The sequence below is a fragment of the Ursus arctos genome, unplaced genomic scaffold, assembly GCF_023065955.2.
Source record: "Ursus arctos isolate Adak ecotype North America unplaced genomic scaffold, UrsArc2.0 scaffold_10, whole genome shotgun sequence".
NCBI lineage: Eukaryota > Metazoa > Chordata > Mammalia > Carnivora > Ursidae > Ursus > Ursus arctos.
The window spans coordinates 27,222,457-27,248,294 of NW_026622764.1; the positions used below are offsets into that span (position 1 = coordinate 27,222,457).

Below are 25,838 nucleotides of genomic sequence, written 5' to 3' on the forward strand. Positions count from 1 at the left end.
CATTAGTTTTATTCATCAGTTTTGTAATTTTCTTCATAGATCTTGTATGTATTTTGTTCGATTTAATACCTATTTCATTTTGGGGAGGTGCTAATGTAAATGGTATTCTGCTTTTAATTTCAAATTTCACTTGTTCATTGCTGATATAAGGGAAAGCAATTGATTTTTTTATATTAACCTTGTATCCTTTAACCTTGCTGTAATTGCTTATTAGTTCCAGGAATTTCTTTGTCTATTCATCTCAACTGTGAAAAAAAAGATAATTTCTTCTTTCCCAATTGATATACCTTTTATTTCCTTTTCTTTCATGATTACATTAGCATGGACTTTGTTGAAAAGAGGTGGTGAAAGGGGAAATCCTTGCTTTGAACCTGGTCTTAGTGGGAAAATTTGGAGTTCCTCACCATTAAGGATGATGTTAACTCTAGGTTTTTGGAGACAGTCTTTATCAGGTTGAGGAAGTTCCCCTCTATTTCTAGTTTACTGAGGAATGAATGATGAATTTTGTCAAATGTTTTGTAAGCATCTATTTATATGTGATTCTTCATTTTTAGTTTGTTGATGTAATGAATTACATTAAGTGATTTTTGAATGTTGAACCAACTTGGCATAACTGGTGATAAATCTGCTTTTTATGCTCCATTGGATTTGATTTGCTAATATTTTATTGAGGATTTTTGTGTCTATGGTCACAGAAGATACTGGTCTATGGTTTTCTTTTCTTATAATGTCTTTGGTTTTAGGGTAATGCTGGCCTCATAAAATGAGTTGGGAAGCATTCCTTCTGCTTCTATTTTCTGAAAGAAATTGTAGAGAATTGTTGTAATTTCTTCCTTAAATGTTTGGTAGAATTCACCAGTGAACCCACCTGGCTTGGTGCTTTCTGTTTTGGTAAGTTATTGATTATTGATTTATTTAATAGACATAGGCCTATTCATATCATCTATTTCTTGTGGGTGTTTTTACATATTGTATTTTTCAAGGAATTGGTCCATTTTATGTAGGTTATCAAATTTGGGGCTATAGAGCTATTCATTTATTACTTTATTATCTTTCTAATGTCCTTGGGATTTGTAATGATGCCTCTCCTTTCTGATATTAGTAATTTGTGTCCTTTCTCTTTTTTTTCTTAGCCTGGCTATAGGCTTATCAATTTTATTAATCTTTTCAAAGAACTAGCTTTTGGTTTCATTGATTCTCTCAGTTGATATTCTTTTTCCAATATCATTGATCTCTACTCTAACTCTTATTATTTCTTCTATTTACTTTGGGCTTAATTCACTCTTCTTTTTTAGTTTCATAAGGTGGAAACTTAAATTATTGATTTTAGGTCTTTCTTCTTTTCTATTATGTGTATTGTTATAAATTTCCCTCTAAGCACTGCTTTCACTACAAATTTTGATAAGTGGTGTTTTCATTTTCATTTAGTTCTAAATATTTTAAAATTTCTCTTGAGATTTCTTATCTGACCCATGTGTTTAGAAGTATGTTGTTTAAATCTTCACAAATTTTGGGACTTTCCAGTTATCTTTCTGTTAATGATACCTATTTAGTTCCATTGTGATCTGAGAGCAGACATGATGTGATTTCTGTTCTTTCACATTTGTTAAGGTGTACCTTGTGGCCCAGAATGTGGCCTATCTTGGTGAATGGTCCATGTGAGCTTGAGAATAATGTGTATTCTGTTGTTGTTGGATGAAGTGGTCTATAGATGTTAGTCATATCCAGTTGATCAGTGGTGTTGAGTTCGGTATGTCCTTACAGAAGGATCTGCTGGATCTGTCCAAAAATCCTCCTCTAAAAGACTTCACAAGGCGGGCACTTCTTATGGTGAGCACTGGGTGTTATATGTAAGTGATGAGTCACTAAATTCTACTCCAGAAACCAATATTACACTATATGTTAATTAGAATTTAAATAAAAATTTGAAAAATAAAATAGGCAGCAAATAAATATATGGCTTCAAATATAAGAATTCAGATAGTCTTGCATTTGAGTCTCGTGTATTAAAGATGGCTAATGAGATATCTAGTCAACAGCTAGTCTAGTGGGATGTATATTGTGAGTTTCTGATGATCCCAGTAAAGCATTTCTCGTTCCCACCTGGGTTATATATGTAAGCTATAAAACAGAAGAGTGGCATATGGAGAATTAAAATATTAACTCTGTTGCTGATAAAACTAGATTGGAGGGCACAGTTCAGTTAAACAAACTCCAGAATTGGGCAGATGTACCCTACCCAGGTCATGTTAGACTTCCTTCCCTGGGCAGGGGCAGAGCAGAGCTTGCCCCTAAGAACAGAGCACAACTGGAACTCCTGTGAGCTGCTAGCTCCCCAGAGGAAGAAGAGAAGCTGAGCAGAACATACCTAGGTATTTACGTTTCAAATTTACCCATCAAATAAATTACTCCCCCGAGGAAGAGCCAATAAAGAGGGAGGTCAGGAGTTACACTAATTACATTTCATCCGAATGGAAGAAACATCAAAAGTGGTGGAGGAATGTCCCTCCATCTTCCAACAGTACATTAAACTTAAAAAAAAAAATCAACCTCTAGTTCACAAATTGTAAAATATTAGCTTTTTTTTTTTTTTTAAAGATTTTATTTATTTATTCGACAGAGATAGAGACAGCCAGCGAGAGAGGGAACACAAGCAGGGGGAGTGGGAGAGGAAGAAGCAGGCTCATAGTGGAGGAGCCTGACGTGGGGCTCGATCCCGCAACGCTGGGATCACGCCCTGAGCCGAAGGCAGACGCTTAACCGCTGTGCCACCCAGGCACCCCAATATTAGCTTATTTGAAACATTTTCCTAGAATTTGAGGACCCAGAGATTTGCCAAATATAAACAAATGGCTGAAGTTAAATCACAGAATGGAGTTCACATTACAAGTAATTTCTCCTTCAGAATTTTTTATATTTGGCCTTTACTCTTGACTTTAGACAATGATAAACTAGGTTTATGTTAGCAAAGAAATGGCAAATGGGGGAGGAGGGGAAAAGGGGAGAAAGGGCAGGAAGTAAGGGGGGTAGGAACAAAGAGGAGAGAGGGGAAGATGTAATCACTGTTAACAAGTAGGTGTAAACAGTCCCAGACTTTTTTCTCTACATCTTTTCTGCGTTCTGCTACACAGAGTTGAGAGAGCAATCAATTTCAGAATCTGGAAACTTAAGCATTATTTCTGTAAGACTTCATTACATATTCTTTCTTTAACTCTTCTCTGAGAAAATTTTTTTCTGAGGAAAAAATTTGGAGTGAGAAGATATGTATTTCCAACTAACACTAAGGGGAAGAGCAAAGCAGTGCTCAAAGCTGTAAGTAATCGTTGCAGACACATTATTGGGGAAGCGTCTGTGCAGACTTTCCCGGTGTGGACAGCCAGTGACTCTCAGAGTCATTTATCGTGTACTAGACCGGAGGGCAGAGCTCAGGCAGGTGAGAGACAGTGAGTGTTTTGGAGCGTATTAAGCAGCAGGCTTCTACCTAAAAACCACCTTGGTTCCAAAGCATCAGACTTTGTTTCATTTCTGAAAATACAAACCAGTATCATACATTTGGTAGCCGGATCTCTGCAGAAGGGAGTGAGTGCTCTTTTGCACCTGGGCCCTTCTCATTTGTTGTTTTACCAAAAGCAGTAATTTGAAAGTGGCATCTGCTTCCCCTGGCAAAGTTTAGTGTGGGTAGCATCGAATGATCTTGGGGATAGTGGTTGAATTGTGGCTGCTGACATCTTCACTAAGGCCATTTCTGGAAGCGGTCGTTGGGGAGTTAGTCACTCCATGGGACGCCCAGTTGGAGAAAAAGAGAATGAAGGCATGAGTGAAGCAGGTGTGAACCCACTGCTTACACGCTGCCACTGCCCTGTGTTGACTGACCGTCAGCAAACCAAGTGCAAGGAGCCTGGATGGTCAGTGGCTCCTGTGGGCCGGTAAGTCTTGTGACTCCTTTTTCATGTTGGTGGCTTCTGATGACCTGAGCAGCTCTTCTGGGGAAATGGATGGTCATACCTGTATCAGTTTGAATTGTTCTTAAATATCAGTGACAAAAACCTGACTAACAATAACTAAGCGCTTATTTTTCTCATTGAGCAGAGAGTTAGAAGGTAGTTAGGTCCGAGGCTCATGCAGTGCTCCATGATGTCAGCAAAATCAAGGCTCCTCCTTCCTTCCTGCTCTCGTACTTAGTCTCCCAACTGTTGCCTCAATGGCACAAGACAGTTGCTTCAGCTATGGATGTCACACTTGAGTTCAAGAAAGGAAGACTTGGGGAAGAGAGAAGGAGGGGTTGTAAATGTCTGTTGGTTTAGCCAGAGAACGGTGACTGCCACATCCTGGAACATAATTTTTGTCCTGAAACAAGGGAAATTAATTTTAAACCTAGAATCATTTTGGTCTTCCCTAAGCATACCCTACCTGGATATTCTTGTCAACCCTGACCCCTTTCCTCCTCATAACCTGGTTCCAGAGAACTTCTTGCCAAAAATAGACCTATCAGAAAATCAGAGAGGAGGGCATCTACATGCTGCAAATACCAGATCCTGCAATAGCCCAGCTCCCACAGGCCCAGAAGCCACAAGCCATCCCTCACCTGGAGATGTAAGAACCAAGGAAATAAGCCTTGGTTTCTCAGGAAAAACAAAGTGCATTTCAGGAAGAAGCAGTCATCTCCTCTGAGCACTGCCTCCTGAAATACAGAGAAAAAGGCACATTGTCTCAGACATTGTACCTGGGATCAGCTCACCTTTATATGAAACCAGAAGTTCTGCAGACATCACAGAAGACAGGGCCATCCTAGTAAAAAAAAATATGTGGAAAAAGTCTGTAAGAGTATATAATAAATAGGTAACTGTGGTTACTTCTGGAAAGGGAGAAGAAAATGGAAGATATGTGAAAAAGAGCTATCACAATGTATTCTACATACTTTTTGTACCGTGTGTTTAGAGAAGAGGGTGCCGGCACATTGGTAACTTCTGAGGTCAGCAGTATGTGCAGTGACAAAGTGAGTGGTTCCCGATGACACGCGTTAAAGCTCGGGCTTGATTTTCCAAGTGCCAGGCACCTGGAAGCTGTGGAGTTACACCAGGTGCGGAGCCTGGCCTCGAGCAGAAGTGACGAGGCGTGAAAGCTCATGACTGTGCCACACAGTAGAACGTGGCTGGATAATATCAAGAGCCTCGGGTGAAGTGCCATGAGAATTGGAAAAACGAGAAGGATCGAGAACGGCAGAGCCCCATGCAAGAGATGGCAAAATACATACCTGCACACCTCTTCTCTCTAGATCTAGTTCCGGTGTCAGTTTTGTAGTGAGGGGTGCCCTGGTTCTCCTTTAGAGATCAACTGTTCAGACCCTTGACTTTTGTCCCTACCTCACAGCAGCACATTTTTCTGTGTATAACTCCCTCCATTTGACTCTGTGATAAAGGGCAGAAAGCATTTTACGTATCCTGGTACGCACACAGCCTGGCCCTAGTGGCCGTCCCATCCATCCTTCCAATTTACTGAGCTGTACTGGGTGCTGCGGAGGCGTGCGGAGCGGAGTGAGACTCAACAACTACAGCTGAGGGCAGTAGCACCGAAGTCAGTAATGATCACGCAGAGTCAGATGTGCCTTGACGGAAAGAATCCACAGGGCGATGAAAACCAAGAGGACCGGGTCAGACTGAGAGGATGAGAGAGAATGGGCCTTCCCAGAAGAGATGGCATTTAAGCTCTTTTTGAAGAAGGGGCAAAAATGAATAGGGTAGATGCATGTCCTGTGAAGGCAACAGCACCATCTCTTCAGCAAAAATTTTTAATTGACCCAAATTATGATCAGGGTAGAGCCTAGGAGACCTAATTCCCATCTAAATATTTCCCTTCCAAGGTAATAGACATTTTTGAAAATAAACCCAAGATTAAGAACCCATGGTTGTTAAGAGAAAGCGGATGAGTCCTCGAATTCCTAGGATCAGAAACAACCTGCCCACAAACTATTTTCTGACCACTTCTCAACCAGGATTTCAGGGCACTGGCTCCCTGAGTAACAGCGGTACGGCACCAATTACAGGTCTCTCCCACTCTCCGAAAGCAGAGCGGCCTATGAAACCTTTCGTAAGCCAAAATGTATAAAGTGAAGAGGCAATTACCATTGGTCTCTATGAAAGCAATTATTGTTAAATTTATTACCATTAATTTCTGAGCATTCCTAGACCCCCAAAATCATCTCTCTTAGGCTTTTCTGACACCTTAGGACACATCTTGCTAACAAATACACAAACCAAATCAGGTTAAGACACAGATGCTCAAAGACACAGCTCAGAGCTCTGGTGGCTTGATGCTGAGATACTTAAGGGCAGGTCAGGGGGAAAAGCTTGGGGTGCGCACTGCCCCCATAACAGCTCGCTGCAAAACAAACGCTGAATGCTACTTTTGTTTTTTACCTTTTTTCATTAAAGCAAAAATCTTCTTTGGATTTCTTTCAGTTAGGGAAAACAAGAACCAATGTAGGTTTTTCATAAAAGTGAAGTGGCCTACCGTGAACTTTCAAAAAGTGGGGATACCTGTAAAAAGTAACATGACCCCAATTCAACAGTGACGCTGAGGGCCTGGTTTGGGGGCCTCCACACTTTGGCCTGGAAAGATCTGTGTGAGCTACCATGCTCCCCACCGACTGGAGTGCTTTATTGCTTGTCAAACAGGTAACTCCCTTCCCCTTTGCATGATTGTGTCCCCTAAAATCAGTTGTCACTAAGAAACTTTTGCTTTGATTCCACTTGCTGCAGAGAAAATACAAGGAACCAACATTAGGTCAGCACGATGCTATTATAATCACCCTTTTGGGCAGGTGCAAGGCCCACATCCGGCAAGGGCTTATTTCAAATCCTTGAGGCATCTACCGACACCGGCAGTCCGGTCAGGGGGCACACTGAGCAAGGATCATTCTCACCGAATCTTCAGGTACATATTGTGCTTCCCAACAAACGGGTGAGGAAACGGAGGCTTTGGTTAAGCAAGGAGCCTGTGCTTGCATGGAAGCTGGTATTTGAGTTCAGGGTTAGTTAATCTGGCTCCAAAACCCAATCTTTCTGTTACATAAAGCTGCTTCTCTTAATAATCCAGAGGCTCCTCAAGGATAGAGAAAGGGAGGTGCTAGTGGAAAGAAGTTACATTTCTTGAGGCAGGAAAAATCAACTATGTGAACATTAATCCAATTCTGCTCACTTTACAGGATTATGGAGAAAACAACAAACGCCTCTATTCGGTCCCAACACTCCCACACTGCCCTGTGATACAGCTGTGCCCAGCCAGGTTATGCGCCAGGTTATGCGTATAAAGGCCCGAAAACCAGAAAGCCTCTCATTCAGAGAAGTCCTAAAGAACTCAAGAAATGCTCATTAACTCTTTAAGATCTGTTTTATGTGCCTTTCGCTCTCTGGGCAAGAAGTCTGATACATTGAGCCTAACATTGTAACTGCATCATCCGTGGACACACAATGATGAAAAAGGCGTCAGCAGATTTCTACTAGACCAACATCCCAGAACCTCAACCCAAGGGAAGGCAATGTGCTGTCACAGGGCAGGGGTATTGCAATGAGTCCTCTGGTAATGGAGGCTAGAATGTTAATTTCCCCCAAATTTCCAGTTGATTATAATGCACCACTTTGAATAACAATCCCAGCTCTAAAGAGAGGTCTTAAGAATCATTCAGTCAAGAGTTCATCCCTGGAGGGGGCGCCTGGGTGGCTCAGCCAGTTAAGCGTCTAACATTCAAATTACTGTGACGAGTTTAATATTGTTTCACACCCTAACCTAATTCCATGCCAGTTGTTCTCATCTCAAATAAGGTCTACCATATAAACATTTTGCGAGGCTAAGATGACGGTATGTTGTGAATCTTAAACTGATTTTCCAAAGGATGCACAGGTTCACATTTCCACATCTACAGAACTTTATTAATAAGCAAAACATATGTCAGCACATTTTATATATGGGCAAGGACATTCCTATAATAATAATTGGCACATTATCATCTAACAGTTGAACTTTATCAAGAATGAGATTTTTAAAAATAATACACTAACATTTCATATGACTATTTGAAGAATAAACAATTAAAATAACATTGAACAGCAGTTTTAAAATATAAAAGCTCATTGTTTACTATTTACCATAAGCTGGAATCATTCCAATACAACTTCTATTTAAAAAAAAAAAAAAAAAAAGGTAACTGTGTATATTCTACAGGCCAGACAAATGGGTTGGCAAGGCAAGGCTGTGACAGTAATTAGCTCCTGACCTAATACTCCAGTTCCTTCTCTCAGAGGGCAGTGGGTTTAGGCAGTCACTTCTCAGTAAAAGGTACAGTTACATATAGGGTGATCATGTAATTTATTCTCCAAATTAGGACACTTTTGAGAGAGGAGGCACTATTTAAGCTGAGAAAACAGAAATAGGCCTGTTTCTGAGCAAACTCAGGACTTATGTCACTCCAGTTAAATACAGTATCAGATGCACTCTCGTTACTATTGTGCTTTGGGGGACTACAGATCAGTTGAAAAGAAGAATGTTAAATTAAGAAACCCTGATTTTTTCCCCCAGTTAGACTTTTTGGATTTCACTTTTCCTGTTGTGGATGGTTTTGCTGGAAATATTAGTGATTATTGTCTTTAACAGGTTAAAATTTCTAAACGACCTCAAAGGCATGGGAGATACCTCACAGACTCAAAATAAAAGGCTAGAGATTAGTATTTTTTCTATTAAAAAGAGATTTTTATTTTAACTTAGTATAAGACTTGTCTTTTAATTTTAAATTTCTAATTTTAATCCTGAGCACACTATACAGAAAAATGTATTTTTACCTTAAATTCAGTTGATTTCATAAATACATAAAAATGATTATTCTAGCCCTAACTAGCTTATTCAAATATAATGGAAATAATTTAATATTTGCATTAACTTCCGAAACCCAGTTCACATTCATTCTAAAATTATTTAGACAACAAAGATTCTGATTTTCAAACTTTAAGACAGAGTGCAAAGGTGGTTAAGCATCCCCAAAACACAACAGCAGCTGTTCTCTCCAAGCTCATAAGAAATGAAGGGAAGTATGCAGAATTTGATAGATCTGGAAGAGAATGTTAAGATTTTAAAAATAATGTTCTATGCCACTGATTGGATGATGAGATTTAAGGCTACCACTGAATTGTACGAATTATAGGGGATCAGGTAACATGCACACTCGAAACTTATAGATTTGAGGGAGGGAAAAAATCAAAACAAAAAGTGAAGTTTTTGATGTTGGATCAAAAGTGACACATCCATATTCAGAAACCAAGGATAAATGCCACAAAAACTAAACTATTACATTTTAATACAGTGGTGTGATAGCTCATCTAGTAATCTACAATCACCACGTATGACAGCTTAATTTCATTTAAAGATTACCACAAAAAACAAAGTACAGGTCGATAGAAACTTAATATGAGATAAAGAAGAGATCTGGCATGAGATTCCATTTCTTATAAGAACATTCTAATTTAATTTTAACTTCCAAATCAGGCAACTAGATTAAATAATTTGTTTTCTTTACCCCATGCTAGTTTGACTTCATGGGGTGTAACACAGGTACTTCAAGCAACAATAAAAATTCTATGCAGAGAAGGAGAATGAATGAGAGAAAACAAAAAATAGGAGGCTCAATTAGCAAAACAAAACTGCATGTTTTATTTATCAAAGACAATGAAATAAATCAGAAAATACAGAGAAATACAAAAGAAGTTATAAAGCATAATTTATTTTTTCAGAAATGGAAAAATGTCCCTGAATAGTTTTAGATGTATCTTTTAGTAGTAGTCAGTGTCTAATAATAAACAAGCAACCAATTTTATATGTTCTCTATAGCTGTATTAAATGATTTTTAAGTTTAAAAGATGGTATAATTCCCATCATTTTTAATGTTGGCATTCAAAAACAAAAATATAACTGAAAAGCAAACAGATGAGACATAAAATGACTTGCAAAATGTAGTAGCTTATGAATGGAGATTCCAGTTGTAATAATGGTCACACACACACACGCACACACACACCACACCCCCATATTCCACAGACACATTTCTGTAACTTGAAAACGCATATTTTGCATATCTCAATTCAAGATATGATTTTTATAGGTCAATCCTACAATCATAAAGGCAAGAAGCTATTAGTACAAGTTTTGATTTGTTTCATTTAACAAACTAAACATCTAAAGAAAAAAATTATTACAATGATAATTGAAAGATACTTTTATTGGCTTCTTAAAAGACAAATGCAAATGAGAATATCTTATTCAGAAAATTAATTTTCAAAAGTGTCTTAAATGAAATAAATACAATATCTAATACAATCTCTTCCTGCAAGACTCTCTTAAGATGGCAATGCTAAAAACCAAGCTTCTCGACTGAGACTCCCGAAACCTGGCATGTTCCTTAAAAAGAAAACAAAAAGATGTTCTAATAAAGGACATATGGAATACCCACATCTCCTTAAAATCTATCCTAAAACAAACTATCTTTAACACCCAAATTTTCTCTATATATTAAGTTCACTAAATTTTAAATTAATTGAAAAGATATCCAGACACAGTTTCTAAGAAAACAATGCAGAAAGTAATTTATGCGTGGTTATTTACAGAAAGAGTTTGCTAAATAATAACGTAAATATCATGTTCAAAAATCTGACAAAGCTTTTCTATAATCAGCACTGCAGGTTTCAAAAAACTATATATAACAAAGGATGTTTCAGGTGTAGAGTTACTAGATGAATCTAGGAGCCAGAAACTAAAGCATTTGACATGGTTAATAATTTCATTTTTATTATACTAAATGTCAGGTCAGAAGTCAATGGCATTTACATGCTGGAAGACTGTTTCTCACTCACCTCTTTCAATTATATCAAACACTGATTAACCAAATATGACTGGACTTTACTGCTACAGCATTATGGTTTCTTTCAAGTATACGCAAATCTTTTACATGGGCACGTATGCAAATGTGCAAAACAAATGAAATATAAATATTTAAGAGAACGAACAGAAATGGCTTTTAAGCATAAACCACCCTGTCATTCAATTTTGAAGATCTATTTTTTCTTCACTAATTTGTCTTCTGCTTTTAGTAGTCTTCTATCCTATTAAAGTTGTAGGTTTACAGATGATCTGGAAATTTCACATTGGTATAAGAAAAGAATGTCTGGTCGATGCAGTCTAGGGACAAAGAAAGAATTAGTCTTAAAGTATATTAAGTTGCAACTGTCTATATGATAGGACAATAAAAACCCATTTTATAGCAGTATTACATCAAGTATATAATGTTCTTCTGGTAAAGATGATATAAAATAGCATATATCAGAATATATTTCAAAGTTTAAGCTTCTATAGAAAACCATCTAGAAGATATTCATAGAAAATATTTACATTAAATTTTAGGCTCTTGAAAATGCAAACAAGATAATTATACCAAATACAGAATATCATTCAAATTAGTAAAATTACTTTGCCTTTTATCTCACATACTGATACACTCTGTTACTGCCTGCAAAGACATTTTAGTGGTTAAAGAGAAAATGTGACACCTTCTAGGTAGAGCTAAAAGAACATTTAAAAGGATACTTTAATATTTTCCAGAAATACAACTGTAGTCACTGTACTCTTCAGTAGAAATAAGTAAATTATATTAGATTATGTAAAACTCCTATGTTATAAAGTTTAAGCAATCAAATCCCAAACCATACTATTTATTTATAAAAAGAATAGTTATAGTAACTTTGAAACATTTTGTACTTGTAGATACATCTAGAAGTGTTTTAGCAGACACTTTGCTTATGCAGTTCAAATTCTTTAAAAGTTCAAATCATTTATAGACATGAAGTATATGGCACTTGCTTTAAAAATAGTATAGAGGGAGGAGGTATTTGTAAGTCATATATCCAGTAAGGAGTTACTATCCAAAATAGTTAAAGAACTCATACAACTCAATAACTAAAAAAAACCAAACAATCCAATTAAAAACTGAACAGAGGATCTGAACAGACAGTTTTCCAAAGACATACAGATGGCCATCACGCACATGAAAAGACGTTCAACATCCCTAAACATGAGGGAAATGCATACGAAAAACACAATGAGATTATCACCTCACACCTGTCAGAATGGCTGTAAGTAAAAAGATAAGAAACAAGTGTTAGTGAGGACATGAAGAAAAGGGAAACCTTGTGAACTGTTGCTGGGAAAGGAAACTGAGGCAACGACTCTGGAAAACAGTATGGAGTTTCCTCAAAAAACTAAAAATAGAACTACCCTATGATCCAGCAATTCCACTTCTAGCTATCTATCTGAAGAAAGTGAAAACACTAATTCAAGAAGATATATGCACCCCTATTAACTGCAGCATTATTTACAATAGTCAACATATGGAAAACAACCTAAGTGCCCATCAAGAGATGAATGGATAAAGATGTGTGTGTGCGTGTGTGTATGCATGTGTTCCATATATATATATCCCATATAATACAGCTATATATATGGATATATATATATATGATGGAATACTACTCAGACATAAAAAAGATCTTGCCATTTGTGACAACATGGATGGACCTTGAGTGTATTATGCTAAGTGAAATAAGTCAGAGAAAGACAAATTTTGCAATATTTCACTTACAAGTGCAACGAAAAAAAATAACATAAAACAACACCTATTCTCATAGATACTAAGAACAGGTGGCTATCAAAGGGGAAGGAGTTTAGGGATGGAGGGGCAAAATGGGTGAAGGGGATCGAGAGGTACAAATTTCTAGTTACAAAACAAGTAAGTCATGGGACGTAAATTACAGCACAGGGAATACAGTCAATAATATTGTGTTTGTATTAACTTTGTATGGTGACAGATGGTAACTAGACTTATTGTGGTGAGCAGTTCACAAAATATACAAATGTCAAATCACTGTGTTGTACACATGAAACTAATATAATATTGTGTGTTAACTGTATTTCAATAACAAAAAGAGTCTATTATAGAAAATAGAAATATGAGGTCTCCTCATGTGAAGAAACTACTATGTAGAGCTGTATGCAGCCTCCAGAAACTCACTGGATAACTAGTAAGACAACGTCTGCTCATTTCTTTATTCCCATTTATTCATGTTGAAGCCTTCATTGTTGATACAAACTGACAGACATTAAGGAAACTATCAGAGCTCCTATTTTCTTCACACAACTTTTATTCTTTGATCTAGTTTGTTAAGATCACTGCATGGAAAATTTCTTTTCAACCACAAATTTGGTTTTTTTTTGTTTTTTTTTTATCACATGTCTGTGGATTTCACATTGTTTTAAAGAAAATGCCCATCCCTTCTGTGTAAGTGCTTTGTCGTATTTTGTTTTTCAAGCCTTTATATTGTGTGCTAATTACTTACATACTGTGGTTAATCTTTTAAAAAGAAGTTTAAAAAGTCTGACTTAGTTTTTTTATTCATTATATATTTAAAAAATTAAAATTTATGAAATTCAATTTTTAAAAATCTTAAAAAGTTCACAACTTACTAAATCTTAAATTAGTTGACTGTTAACAGTATAACAATATATTAAATAAGCTAAGTTTAAGTAAACGACATGAGTACACATAATATTCATCTGGTGAATATGAATACATGAAGGGAATAGAGTTAATATATTAATATTTCTTACCTCTATAATAAAAAGAAATATCTTGTTCTATGAGCAGCTGCCATACTTTCAGACATGTTTCTGACTTTTAGATAATTAACAAATCCTCTGAAGAAAAGAAGCAGGCCTGAAACAGTTAAAATAATACAGATCCATTATCTTCTTATACAGATCCATTATCTTATTTAAATTGAGGACATCAATTTAAAATAGACGATTATAAACAAGATCCTCTTGGCTTAAGGAATTTAATCTGTAAAATTCCATTCATTCCATAATGTACTTTACACTATAATGATAATACCATCATGAAGAAACATAACAAAAGTTTACTGCCTCCCCAAATTCTTTCAATTTAAGTCCAGATATATCTAAATTAAAGTAAAATTTAAAATAAAGCAAATCCAGCCATGAAAAATCCAGAATTACATAAAAATATACATTTATTCCATGATTTCTTTAAATAGCAAAGTTACCTAATGCATTTAAGCTGATTCAACTCGGAGAAATCCCATTTTTGTATGAAACTTTTCAATTAATACAACTACTAAACAAACTAAGACATATTTACTGATATAAAGTATTCAAGAAAAAAATACATGCAAGTAATTTGCTAACAATTGTGGGATAAAACCAATAAGCCTGTCTAGCAGTATTCAAGTGCCTGTCATCTGTGAAATCTGTATTTGAAGAGATGTTATATAAATAATTTTAATTATTAGTTCTTATTTTCAAGTATTAATAAAAGACTAGTTTATAATACAAATTTAGATAAGAATCAGGAAAGAACTGGGAAGCAACCACTGTAGTGATTTCTTAAATGATTTGGGACAGATCTTATCTCTCTCTCAGTATTCTCTGTAACAGGATTTTTAAATAACAACCATTTACGTAACAGGTATCCTTAGTAATTAATAAAACAACGCCTGTGAAATGCTTCAAAGTTTCAGGTGAAAAATATTAGCTAAGTATAAAAAGCATTATAATTATCAGTAAATTCTCTTTGATAAACTTATTAAGCATAAAATTCTAAGGGAAACATTAACTTCAGTAAATTTTTAACTAGTAAATGGGTTGAGACAAAAGAAAAACAGAAAAACAGAAGATACACATGCATGTAACCTTCCTCATCGAGTGGAGGAGTCTGTCGATTCAAAATGCAAAGTCCCAAACTAAATTTGTACCCCAACCGCAAGACAGTAACCAAAACACTAAAAAAAGAAGCACGGTTATAATAAAGAGAAAAGATAGAAGATATACAAATAATGACTTCAGCAAGTGGTATGAATTTCAGCTAAATCTGAGCCCATCTGCTTCCCATATCCTAATGCCTTTCATTTGTGACTCCCACCCTGAATTGACCCTCATGTCCTTCCAGATACTGTTCAAAATAATGGTATTGTGATCCAAATGTAAAAGTATTATTAAAAAATATAAACCAAAATTATTTGTGAAACCCCTACTTTTGTCTATGAAAACTGCTGTTTCTTTTTTTTTTTTTTTTTTAAGATTTTATTTATTTATTTATTTATTTGACAGAGATAGAGACAGCCAGCGAGAGAGGGAACACAAGCAGGGGGAGTGGGAGAGGAAGAAGCAGGCTCATAGCAGAGGAGCCTGATGTGGGCCTCGATCCCATAACGCTGGGATCACGCCCTGAGCCGAAGGCAGACGCTCAACCGATGTGCCACCCAGGCGCCCCGAAAACTGTTGTTTCTAAGACTATTTTGTCCTGCTCAGGCATTTTCCAAAATAAGCCAGTTCATATCTAGAAATCAATCATTCAGCAGCTACTGTTTCTCAGTGTTCTACAATGTACTCAACATTCTTCTGAGTGTATGTGAGAGCAACATTTTTATCATGGATTAAATTTTCACAATTCCCTAAATGCTAGATTGTGGTTCTGATGTGGAAATGGGGTGGTCCTCTGCATTCCATTGGGCACCAAAGTTGTCTTCCTAACATTCAATCCTTAATAATATATTTAGAAGCAAATATACTCATTTAATATGCTTAAATACCTAAAAGACTTTACGTATTTTTCGCTTTTAAGTAAGAAACTCAGTAACGAGCACAGAATTCAGGCAGTCAGAACACAATTAACAATATAAAAAACTGCCTAAACCCTTGTAAGAGTCTGGCTCCCTAACAAAATCACAACACTAGAATAATTTCACTATAATTGTTAAGAGAAAGAATACAGGATCTTTAGTGATATTAACTGACCACTAAGAATTTGTTTCCCAAAAGATCCTGAAGATCCAATACCAGGACTGAACAAAAACTCAATGAGAACACTGCCACCTACTGAAATGCTATTATTTTCTGGTACAATTATGTTACCAGAGAAATGTGGGCTTTAAACTAAGCAGAGAGGATATTATTCTTCATGATAGTAAATAAATCTGAAATGTGGATTAAGGGCATTATGTGATTTTGAGATTAATTTATCATACATCTAAAGAGAAAATCACCAGGGAACAAAAATTGGAAATCCATAAAATTCACCGATACTAATAAAAAGACATGCCCTGTAAAAAGAAAACTCAGGAGAAGTACTGTGATTGTTGGGCATGAAGCCTTTCCTTACGACTGGCTGATTAATGATTAATGCAGAGTACATTTCAAAAGTATAAAGAACGTTTCAATGTTCCAAAAATAAGAAAATGCATAGAACGTCCAGAACATATCCTAGGATCGTTAAGAGAATTATGCATGTATATTTTCCAAAGTAAATGCTAAAGACAATTTTTTAAATCATTTTAGGATTTTCAAGTTTTGCAATATTCAATCATCACCCAACCACTGATTTTTTTAAATTGACAGGCTCTGGATTTTCAATCAGAAATCTAGAGTGCAATGTATAATTAATTATCCAAATAGCTGAGATGATATTAAGTATTTGGATATGAGAATTTTACAGTAGAAAAATTATTTCCACATAAGTTTCAACACAATGTATTTACAGCTTACAATTTGGGGAAATATCAAAGTTAAATGCAAATTAAAAACTGAAATGCATTAGAAATAAACTTACCAAGTACAAGAAATATCCACCAAAGCCAATACTGTCCATTGAAATATCCAGTAAAATAATCAGAAAACTATGGAGTAAACATAAATATATTAACCATATTTATGTACCTAAATTTGAAAATCATAGATTAGCCTCAGTTTCAGAACAATTTATCTCAAATAATCTGTTGCACTTAAAACAACACAGAGAAAAAAAATGCTTAATGACATACATAATTATTTGAGGAAACAAACTCTTTAAAATCTTGTACACAATAGCTAGCAAATTTATACAAAATATTTTAGAAACAAAAATCAGTTTCAAAATTGTAAGAAAGGTAAATTCTATATATCTGAATCCAACTTTCTCATTAAAGAGTTCACATGTCAGTTCTTTTTTCATAATCTCTCAAAGCCACAACTACCATCCCAAACACACTACAGCAACCCGCTGCTTTAGATATTAACACCAAAAGCCACATTAGTTTAATCTTATCAGATGGGGATGTTTGGCTGACCTCTAAAAAGAAGAGCTTTTGACCTTCTGTACACCCCCTACTGTTAATCACAGCCAAGAATACTAGGCACATAAAGACCCCCAACTCATTAGAGTCTTTTTATTTTCAAACTAGATGCTCCAGTATTCAGTTCCCAACAGTGAGCTGAGAACAGCTAAATGAACCTTGAAGTGGCATTTCAACAGTTCCTATTAGTGATCACGGTAGACAGTTTTATATTCTCTGGGAAGTGACAGTATGAACAGGCAGATGGAAGGCAGAATTTGAGGATACTGAACACAGGTATCTTTTCCTTGATTAGCCTCTGGATGTCATGATTTATTATTTAAAAAAAATTTTTTTAAGTCATAATTTTCTTCGGTTACTTCAGATAATTCTTCTCTATTACCCTTTAGCACCTAAACAATGTTCCAAATAGTTATTTTTTGAAAGTGTTAAAATAACCTAGTCTAAAACTACCAAAAATTACTTTATTTACTGTTTCCATTGATTGGCCTCCAAACTGAATCTGATTTAACTAAAAATGATTTGTCAAACAGAGATTTGCCCTCAAATCTGAAATTAAAAGTATCTCCAACTTTATAAGTCTCAAATAATTGATTCATATTTGTAAAATGAACATTTATGAATGACACAAGAAATTCCATATATTTTAATTTTAGAGATAAAAGTAATAGAGGCTATTAAAACACTCACCCTAACAATAAGAATCCATTTGATCAATGAAAGTCCAAATCCACAGATGGCACCATATCTTCCAGCTATGGTATTGGTGATACAGAAGGATAAACAAAATCCAAGCCAGTTGAAAATAAATGCCACTAAAAGCAAGAGAAATAGTTCTTTCAACGACCACACTTTGGAAACAAATTAAGAGACATATTAACAATACTTCATTGCACAATGGAAATAACAATTCTCTTTCTTTTGACTTTACCAATTAAGTCTTCTGATTAAAGACTATAGTTTACCTTTTGCAAATATATTAGTTATTAACCATACATTAACAAACAGGTTGGTTTCTTGTCAGTTTGGTCACAAGGAATCAATTCCTTAAAACCAATAGGTGAAACTGCATTTTTAAACTACCTAAAAAACCAAGTCACAAGGTAGCTCCCATGTGATTCCACCCAAGAATTCCAGCCTCAGCAATCAACTAACCAAACTGGGTATTTTTTAAAAGCATTATTAAAGATGAACCTAATAAATTATAAAATATTTCCAGAGAAGGTATTTTTCATTGCCTCTTCCTTCTACCTAACAAAACCTGCTTTTCCCCCTTTTCAGGAACCCACCCACCTACAGAGTATTTTAGGGAAGGCTGAACCCCATACTTAACCCCAAAAGGTGGGTCCTGAGTAGTCTGGGAAAATCACAGGAGGCTAAAACTCCCTGCCATTTTTTTTTTTTTTTTTTTTTGAAATAGGACTTCTGAAAAGCACCTTGGTTCTTAAAAATACATCAAGGAGACAGCGGATGGAATATAGGTTAAATAACAGTGGCTCTGAATTGATCATTGTTGAAACTGAGTGATAAATACATAGAGGTTATTACAGTCTTGCCTAGTTTGAGAATTTCTGCAATAAATGTTAAAACACACACACACACACACACGACAAACTCCTTACCCACCGGATGTCTAGTTTGGATATAACATTTGGAACTGCTGCAGGGATTCTGCTATCAGCCTGAGGATTAAAGCATAACTCCACATGGACTAGGAAGTGAAGAAAATCAAAGAAAAGCAGAGCCCCAGAACTGATACTTGCTGTGGCTGAGGTTGGCTTGTCTATCTGCTTGTCTACGGATTTTCTGTTTTGAGAGATAATCTCCTAACTATTTAAAACACCCGAGTAAGGGGTTTCTATTACTTGTAGCAGAAACCATTCTCTCAAAGGTCCTTGAGATATAATAAGAGTGCCCCGTGTTCAAGATTTTAACATTATCAAAATAATAACAGTAACGATAATAAAACTGAAGATCTATTTGAGCAGAACTTTGGTCCTGTTCAGTGCCCATCCTCTTCCCCTCAATATCTCTAACCAACCCTCAGGGAAAACAAAGTAAATTACCTAGAGAAATGCTGATTTTTCAGAATTCTGAAGACAAGGAGTAAACATTTTAGGATAAGTTTAAATGAAACAGCTATTTCTTCAAAGCAATTCCCCATCTCCTATAATTTCTTCCTTCCTAATGCCTTCTAGGCACAGCTTTCCTGATCATTTATGGTAAGCTGTATTGCATGGTACAACAGTTAGGAGAATGAATTTTGAAGTAAGAGATTTGTGTTTGAGTCACAGTGACATATATCACTTAGTAGACGCACTGCTGACTTCTGTGAGCCACGTTCTCTGATCTGCATGACCTACTTCACAAGGCTGGTAAGGGGATTAAGTGAGATAATGAATTTAAAGATCTCAGCACAGTACAGAACCCGGCACACGGTGACTGCTAAGAAATGTTAGCCATTATTACTAGTCATACAAAATGATATCTTTACAGAGTAGGTTGTATCTTTTCCACACGAAAAAAATTCAGGAGACACTACAGGAAATAAAACTTGCTTACACTCCACATTTTCTTTTTTGTAAACCTAGATACTGAGCAGTATTGGGCTATCCTCTACATCTGTGCTGTGTGATGCCACCAGCCACACTGCCTTTTCCACTTGCTCCAGGAATCCACCCTACTCTACAAAGGGGGCTATTTAAATTTCAATTAATTAAAAGTAAATGAAACTTAAAATTTAGTCCCTCAGTTGCACTAGCCACATTTCAAGTGCTCAATGGTCACATTTAACTTGTAGCTATCATTCTGGACAGTGGAGATAGAGAATATTTCCATGGTCATAGCATATACTATTAGATACGGGTGCTCTACATCTAATTGGTTAATATTTGTGTTATCTGTGGAGAAAAACATGCAAATCAAAAAAAAATACAATCAAAAAACAATCTGCTATTTAAAATAAATAATGTACATTAACGAACAGCAGTAGAGATTCCCAAACCGCTGTGCCATATTTGTGCTGAGAGAGTTACTCTCTTCCTCCTCAGCAGGCAGGTGGGATCTGGGGCAGAGGACAGACGGCCACCAGCCCTGAGCACCTTATTCCTGTATCCCAGTGTGCTATAAACATTCTATCATTTCGTAAGCACGTCATGAAGTTAAAACATAAGAAGCGCTAATGGAGAAAATATAAAACAGCAAAATATTCCAGAAGTGCATTTTTATCTCTGAGTGTGTGTATGTTTAGTTTCAGGGAAAATTAATTCAAACACTGTTTTCCTCAAAACAGTTTACCAATATCTACTATACATATAATTGTACTCACATCAGAAATAAAATACAAAAGAACAAAAAAGTACCTACTGAGTCATCATGTTTTCTTTTTGCTCTCTGCCAGCAGTATGGATTCCTAGAAGCTGTGCTCATGCAATATAATGTGTTATGGACTAAAACTGTGTCTCCTCAAAATTCACAGACTGAAGCTCTAACCCCCAATGTGACTGTATTTACAGAGACAGGGCCTTTAGGATGATAATTAAAGTTATAAAGGTAGAGCCCTAATCCACTAGGATTGGTATCCTTATAGAAAGAGAAGAGACACCAGAGAGCTCTCTCCACCCACATGTACAAAAGAGACCATGTGAGGGCATGGCAAGAAGACAGCTGACCACAAGCCAGGAAGACAACCCTCACCAGAAACCGAATTTTCCAGCACTGTGATCTTGGACTTCTAGTCTCCAGAACTGTGAGAAAATAAATTTCCACTGTTTATGCCATCCAGTTGGTGGTATTTTGTCATGGCAGCTCTAAGAGACTAATATATACCTTTATCCATCTGTAACCGGTTGAAACACTGGGGAAACAGTGAAGCTGGTGACTACTTAAGCATAGATAGATTCACTTTTTATGCCCCTTGGCCTAGAAGATAGCAAATAAAGCTAAACGGGTCTTTAAAATACAGAAAGGGCTGTAGCACTCATTTCTAAATGTATGTAAAGTGTGTGTACATTTGTAAAATCATAAAAGGAACAACATGAAGAAGAGGCAGGCAAATATATACATGCCCAGAAAAAAAGACGAGAACACTTTTCTCTTAGCTCTACTTCATTCATGCCATGTTTCCCTGGAAACATGACAAAATAGGAAGCTTAAAAGGTGTAGGGTACCTATTACCCACACAGCAAGGACCAATATGGAATCCAAAGTAGTAAAAGGCTTATATAACCTATATTCCTTAGAAAAGTAAGATTTGGGATAGCAAGCAGCAGGAAGCAGGGCAATTAACTCAAAAAAGTTGGTTAAAAGAATGCATAGTGTTGCTCCAATTACATTTTCCACATTCACCTTCTGAGTGTGCTTCTTTATAAGAGAGTGAGTCAGACAGGTTAATGACATTTGAAAGAAGGCTACCAATAACTTTAAATCACAGGCTCAGGTAAGGATGCGGAAGGAGAACATTACTACTACCCTCACCTAACAGCACTCTAGAATTTATGACACTTCACATATTTTAACTTAATTGATCTTCACATTAGCCTTTTAAGAAGGGCAAGGTCAGAATTAATTCCATCTACAGAAGGACAAATTGAGACTTAGAACAATAAAGTGCCACATAAAGTCACAAAGAGAGAGGTATGGGTAAGACAGGAGCATCCCAGTTTTTCACCTCTCATATCCAGTGATCTTTTCATTATAACACCCATCTACATAAAGAGGGAGCAGGATAACCTAGAAAGCAGTATTGTACACTACAGTTTATCCTTTAATTAATAAGACTTTACTTTTAAATTTCCAAAAGCCACAAGATACTTATTAATTACAAAGCGGAAAACTTTATAGTGAAAAAAGCTGGCAGACACCACCTTAACCTGATGAGAGTTGACATCACCAGCATTAAGACATAACTAGACCACTGCTTCCTGATATGATGCACTGAGAAGGGCATTTCCATGGTATTCTTACCAAAAAAAAAAAAAAAAAAAAAAAAAAGGAAAGAAGAAATGCATAACCTGAATCTAATCATGAGGAAACATTAGCTAAATCCAAACTGAGAGACATTCTACAAAACAACTGGCCCATATTCTTCAAAAGAATCAAGTCATAAGAAACAAAGACTAAAAAACTGTTTCTTCGATTAAGGCCAGACTAAAGCAAAATGGCAACGAAATATAATATATAATCCTGGACCATAAAAAGGACATAAGGGGGGCAGGGGGGCAAATTTGAATAAGGTCTGTAAACTAGCTAGTACTATTTCATAATGTTAATTTCCTAATGTTGATCATTGGACTGATGTTACATAAAATGCTAACACTTGAGAAAGGCAGACGAAAGTTACATGGCAAGTGTATTATTTTTGCAAATTTTTCCTAAGTTTTAAATTACTTAAAGATGAAAAGTTTTAAAAGTTTTAAATTTTTAGGGGCGCCTGGGCGGCGCAGTCGTTAAGCGTCTGCCTTCAGCTCAGGGCGTGATCCCAGCGTTCTGGGATGGAGCCCCACATCAGGCTCCTCTGCTATGAGCCTGCTTCTTCCTCTCCCACTCCCCCCGCTTGTGTTCCCTCTCTCTCTGGCTATTTCTGCCAAATAAATAAATAAAATCTTTAAAAAATAAATAAATAAAAAGTTTTAAATTTTTAAAAATCTGATACTTGTTTTGAAAATAAACAAATGAAAATCATAAATGATAACAATGCACACTTATTTCTACAATCACAGAATAATTCTGAATACATATATATGCACCAGGTTTCAAAGACATCAAGTTCCTAGACAAGGAATCGATTTCACTAAACTTAATTCTGAACTGCATACAGGTAAATTTCTCTCTTATCCTCAAGCAATTCTCCTCATTTAAACAATTTGCCATTAAGATAGACATGATGCTAACAACTTATTAGTTTTAAGACATTTCAGCTAAATTATAAGCAATGAGATGACCAAAACAAATTTTTTCTTGTAACCAAAATAAGTTTAATATTTCACAAATACTGTGAATTTCTTAAGGTATAGTTACAATTCTTTTTTTTTCTTTTTTAAGATTTTTATTTATTTGAGATAGAGCAAGCAAGCGAGAGTGCACAAGCAAGGGGAGGGGGAGAGGGAGAGGGAGAAGCAGACTCCCCGCTGAGCAGGGAGCCTGATGTTGGGTTTGATCCCAGGACCCTGGGATCATGAGCTGAGCCAAAGGCAGACGCTTAACTGACTGAACCACCCAGGTGCCCTCTAGTTAAATTCTTAAGTGTTCCCTTTCTGGATTCACTTACCATATACAACATCACCTAAAAGCTATATAATTATAAACACAGCTTTATCTGGGCAGAACAAGTCATCAATGTATTGTTTCTCAATATGTGTGATGCCCAGACAACCTGTTTAAGATCTGTAACTTTTATGACCTATGCATGGTAGGTGCTCAAAACTGCTTATTAGTGAATACTGATGCTCAATATCATCAGTCCTTGGGGAAATGCAAATTGAACCACAATGAGATACTACCACACATCCATCAGAACAGCTAAAATTTTAAAAATTGTCAATACCACATGCTAATGAGGATCAGAGCAACAGAAACTCACTCACCGCTGGTGGGAATGCAGAGAAGAACAGCCACTTTGGTAAGACAGTCTGGCAATTTCTTACAATTCAGAATTCACATTTCAAAACAATATTCTAATTCCTTTTAAAATTACAACAATTTAATATGTTTTTAATTGTGCTTCCCTCAAGTCTAAAATGGGAATAATGTGGGCACCTGGGAGGCTCAGTCAGTTAAACACCCGACTTGTGATTTCGGCTCAGGTCATAATCTTTGGGGTTGTGGGATCTAGCCCCACATCAAGCTCCAAGCTCTGTGCTCAGGAGGGAGTCTGCTTGAGATTCTCTCTGTCCCTCTCCCTCTGCCCCCTCCCCCACTTACACTCTCTCAAATAAATCAATACATCTTTAAAAAATAAAAAATAAAATGGGAATAATATGGGTGATTAATTTTTACTATAGAATGCATAAGTGAAGATTCACACATGGTTACAAAAGGCTAAACCTTAGGAAAAAAGTTCTCTAAAGAGAGTCCATTACATTTTTTAAGCATTATAGTTCAAGGTCATTTCCACAGACTATCAATTATCCAGCGGACTAAATCTTAATTTCTACCTTTTAACTAACAAATCATTGACTTCCATTCCATTCTCTTAAAAACTCTTAAAAATAAGATCAGATACAAGCAGATTGGCATGTATGAAGCATTCTGCTGTGACACTTCAAGGGATTATGAGAAGCAAACATTATCAAGGGATACAATATATTTCTTTCTTTACATTTTCTGAACATGAATATGCAATTATTTTACCAAATTTATGTGTAAACTTTTTTAGGTAAGAGACCGAAATGTGGATGCTATAAGAGAGAAGAATTAAACCATCAAAAAGTTCTAATTTGAAATACTTTTATTGATATTCACTGTAGTTTTATTCATACAACTTATATTACCTGAAATGTTTAAGTTATAAACCATGTTGAAGAAAATCTGTTTCTGACAAGAGGTGTTGGTGAGGATGTGGAGCAAAAGGAACCCTCATGCACTGTTGGTGGGAAAGCCAACTGGTGCAGTCACTGTGGAAAACAGTATGGAGGTTCCTCAAAAGATTAAAAATAGAACTTCCTATGACCCAGTAATCACACTACTGGGTATTTACCCAAAGCATAAGAAAACACTACCCCAATATTTACTGCAGAATTATTTACAATAGCCAAATTATGGAAGCAGCCCAAGTATCCATCAATAGATGAATCAATAAAGAAGAGGTGGTATAGATATATAATGGAATATTGTCAGCCATGAAAAAGAACGAAATCTTGCCATCTGCAACAACATGGATGGAGCTAGAAAGTATAATGCTATGTGAAATAAGTCAGAGAAAGACAAATATACCGTATGATTTCACTCATATGTGGAATTTAAGAAACAAAACAAGTAAGCAAAGTAAAAAAAAAAAGGGGGGGTGGAGATAAACCAAGAAACAGACTATAGAGAACACACTGATGGTTACCAGAAGGGAGGTAGGTGGGGGGATGGGTGAGATAGGTGAAGGGTATTAAGAATACACTTATCATGATGAGCACTGAGCAATGTATAGAACTGCTGAATCACTATATTGTACAACTGAAACTAATATAACACCATATATTAACTATACAGAAATTGAATATAAAACCTTAATAAAATTTAAAAAATAAAATCTATTTCTGAACCACAGAAACAGAAAATAGAATAGAAGCTAGATAATAGCTACTAGATAGTCGAAGCATGAAAAATACAGCAAACTGCAATCTAAAGAACAGCCACTAGATGGTAGTGATTACAAATAAATCTATGCTTATCAAAGCAAATAAGCTCAAACACCAGCCTACAACCTACCAAAAAAAAAAAAAAAAAAAAGTATCAGGAAATGAAGTCTGAAAATAATTTTTAATTTTACTCTTATAATATCGGTGCAGTATTTGTAGAATAGGGAGCATAAAAAAATTAAGCAGTAGAGACATCATTTAGTAAAAATGTAGTAAAAGCAGATAATTTACACCAAATATATGAAATATAAATATGTATTTATATTAATAT

General features: G+C 35.8%; 1 protein-coding gene across 4 annotated transcripts in view; it reads right to left on the bottom strand.

Moving 5' to 3' along the window:
• Positions 1-7,906: 7,906 nt before the first annotated feature.
• The window catches only part of NDFIP2 (Nedd4 family interacting protein 2), a 115,627-nt gene continuing 97,695 nt past the window's right edge, over positions 7,907-25,838 (bottom strand). For all 4 annotated transcript variants that reach the window (XM_026493460.4, XM_048215755.2, XM_057307807.1 and 1 more), the window contains 4 exons: positions 17,910-18,034; positions 16,718-16,784; positions 13,702-13,807; positions 7,907-11,220 (listed from right to left, as the gene is read on the bottom strand). In XM_026493460.4, coding sequence (XP_026349245.1) covers positions 13,704-13,807; positions 16,718-16,784; positions 17,910-18,034 — 296 coding nt within the window. In that variant the 3' untranslated portion in view covers positions 7,907-11,220; positions 13,702-13,703. The remainder of the gene's footprint in view (positions 11,221-13,701; positions 13,808-16,717; positions 16,785-17,909; positions 18,035-25,838) is intronic.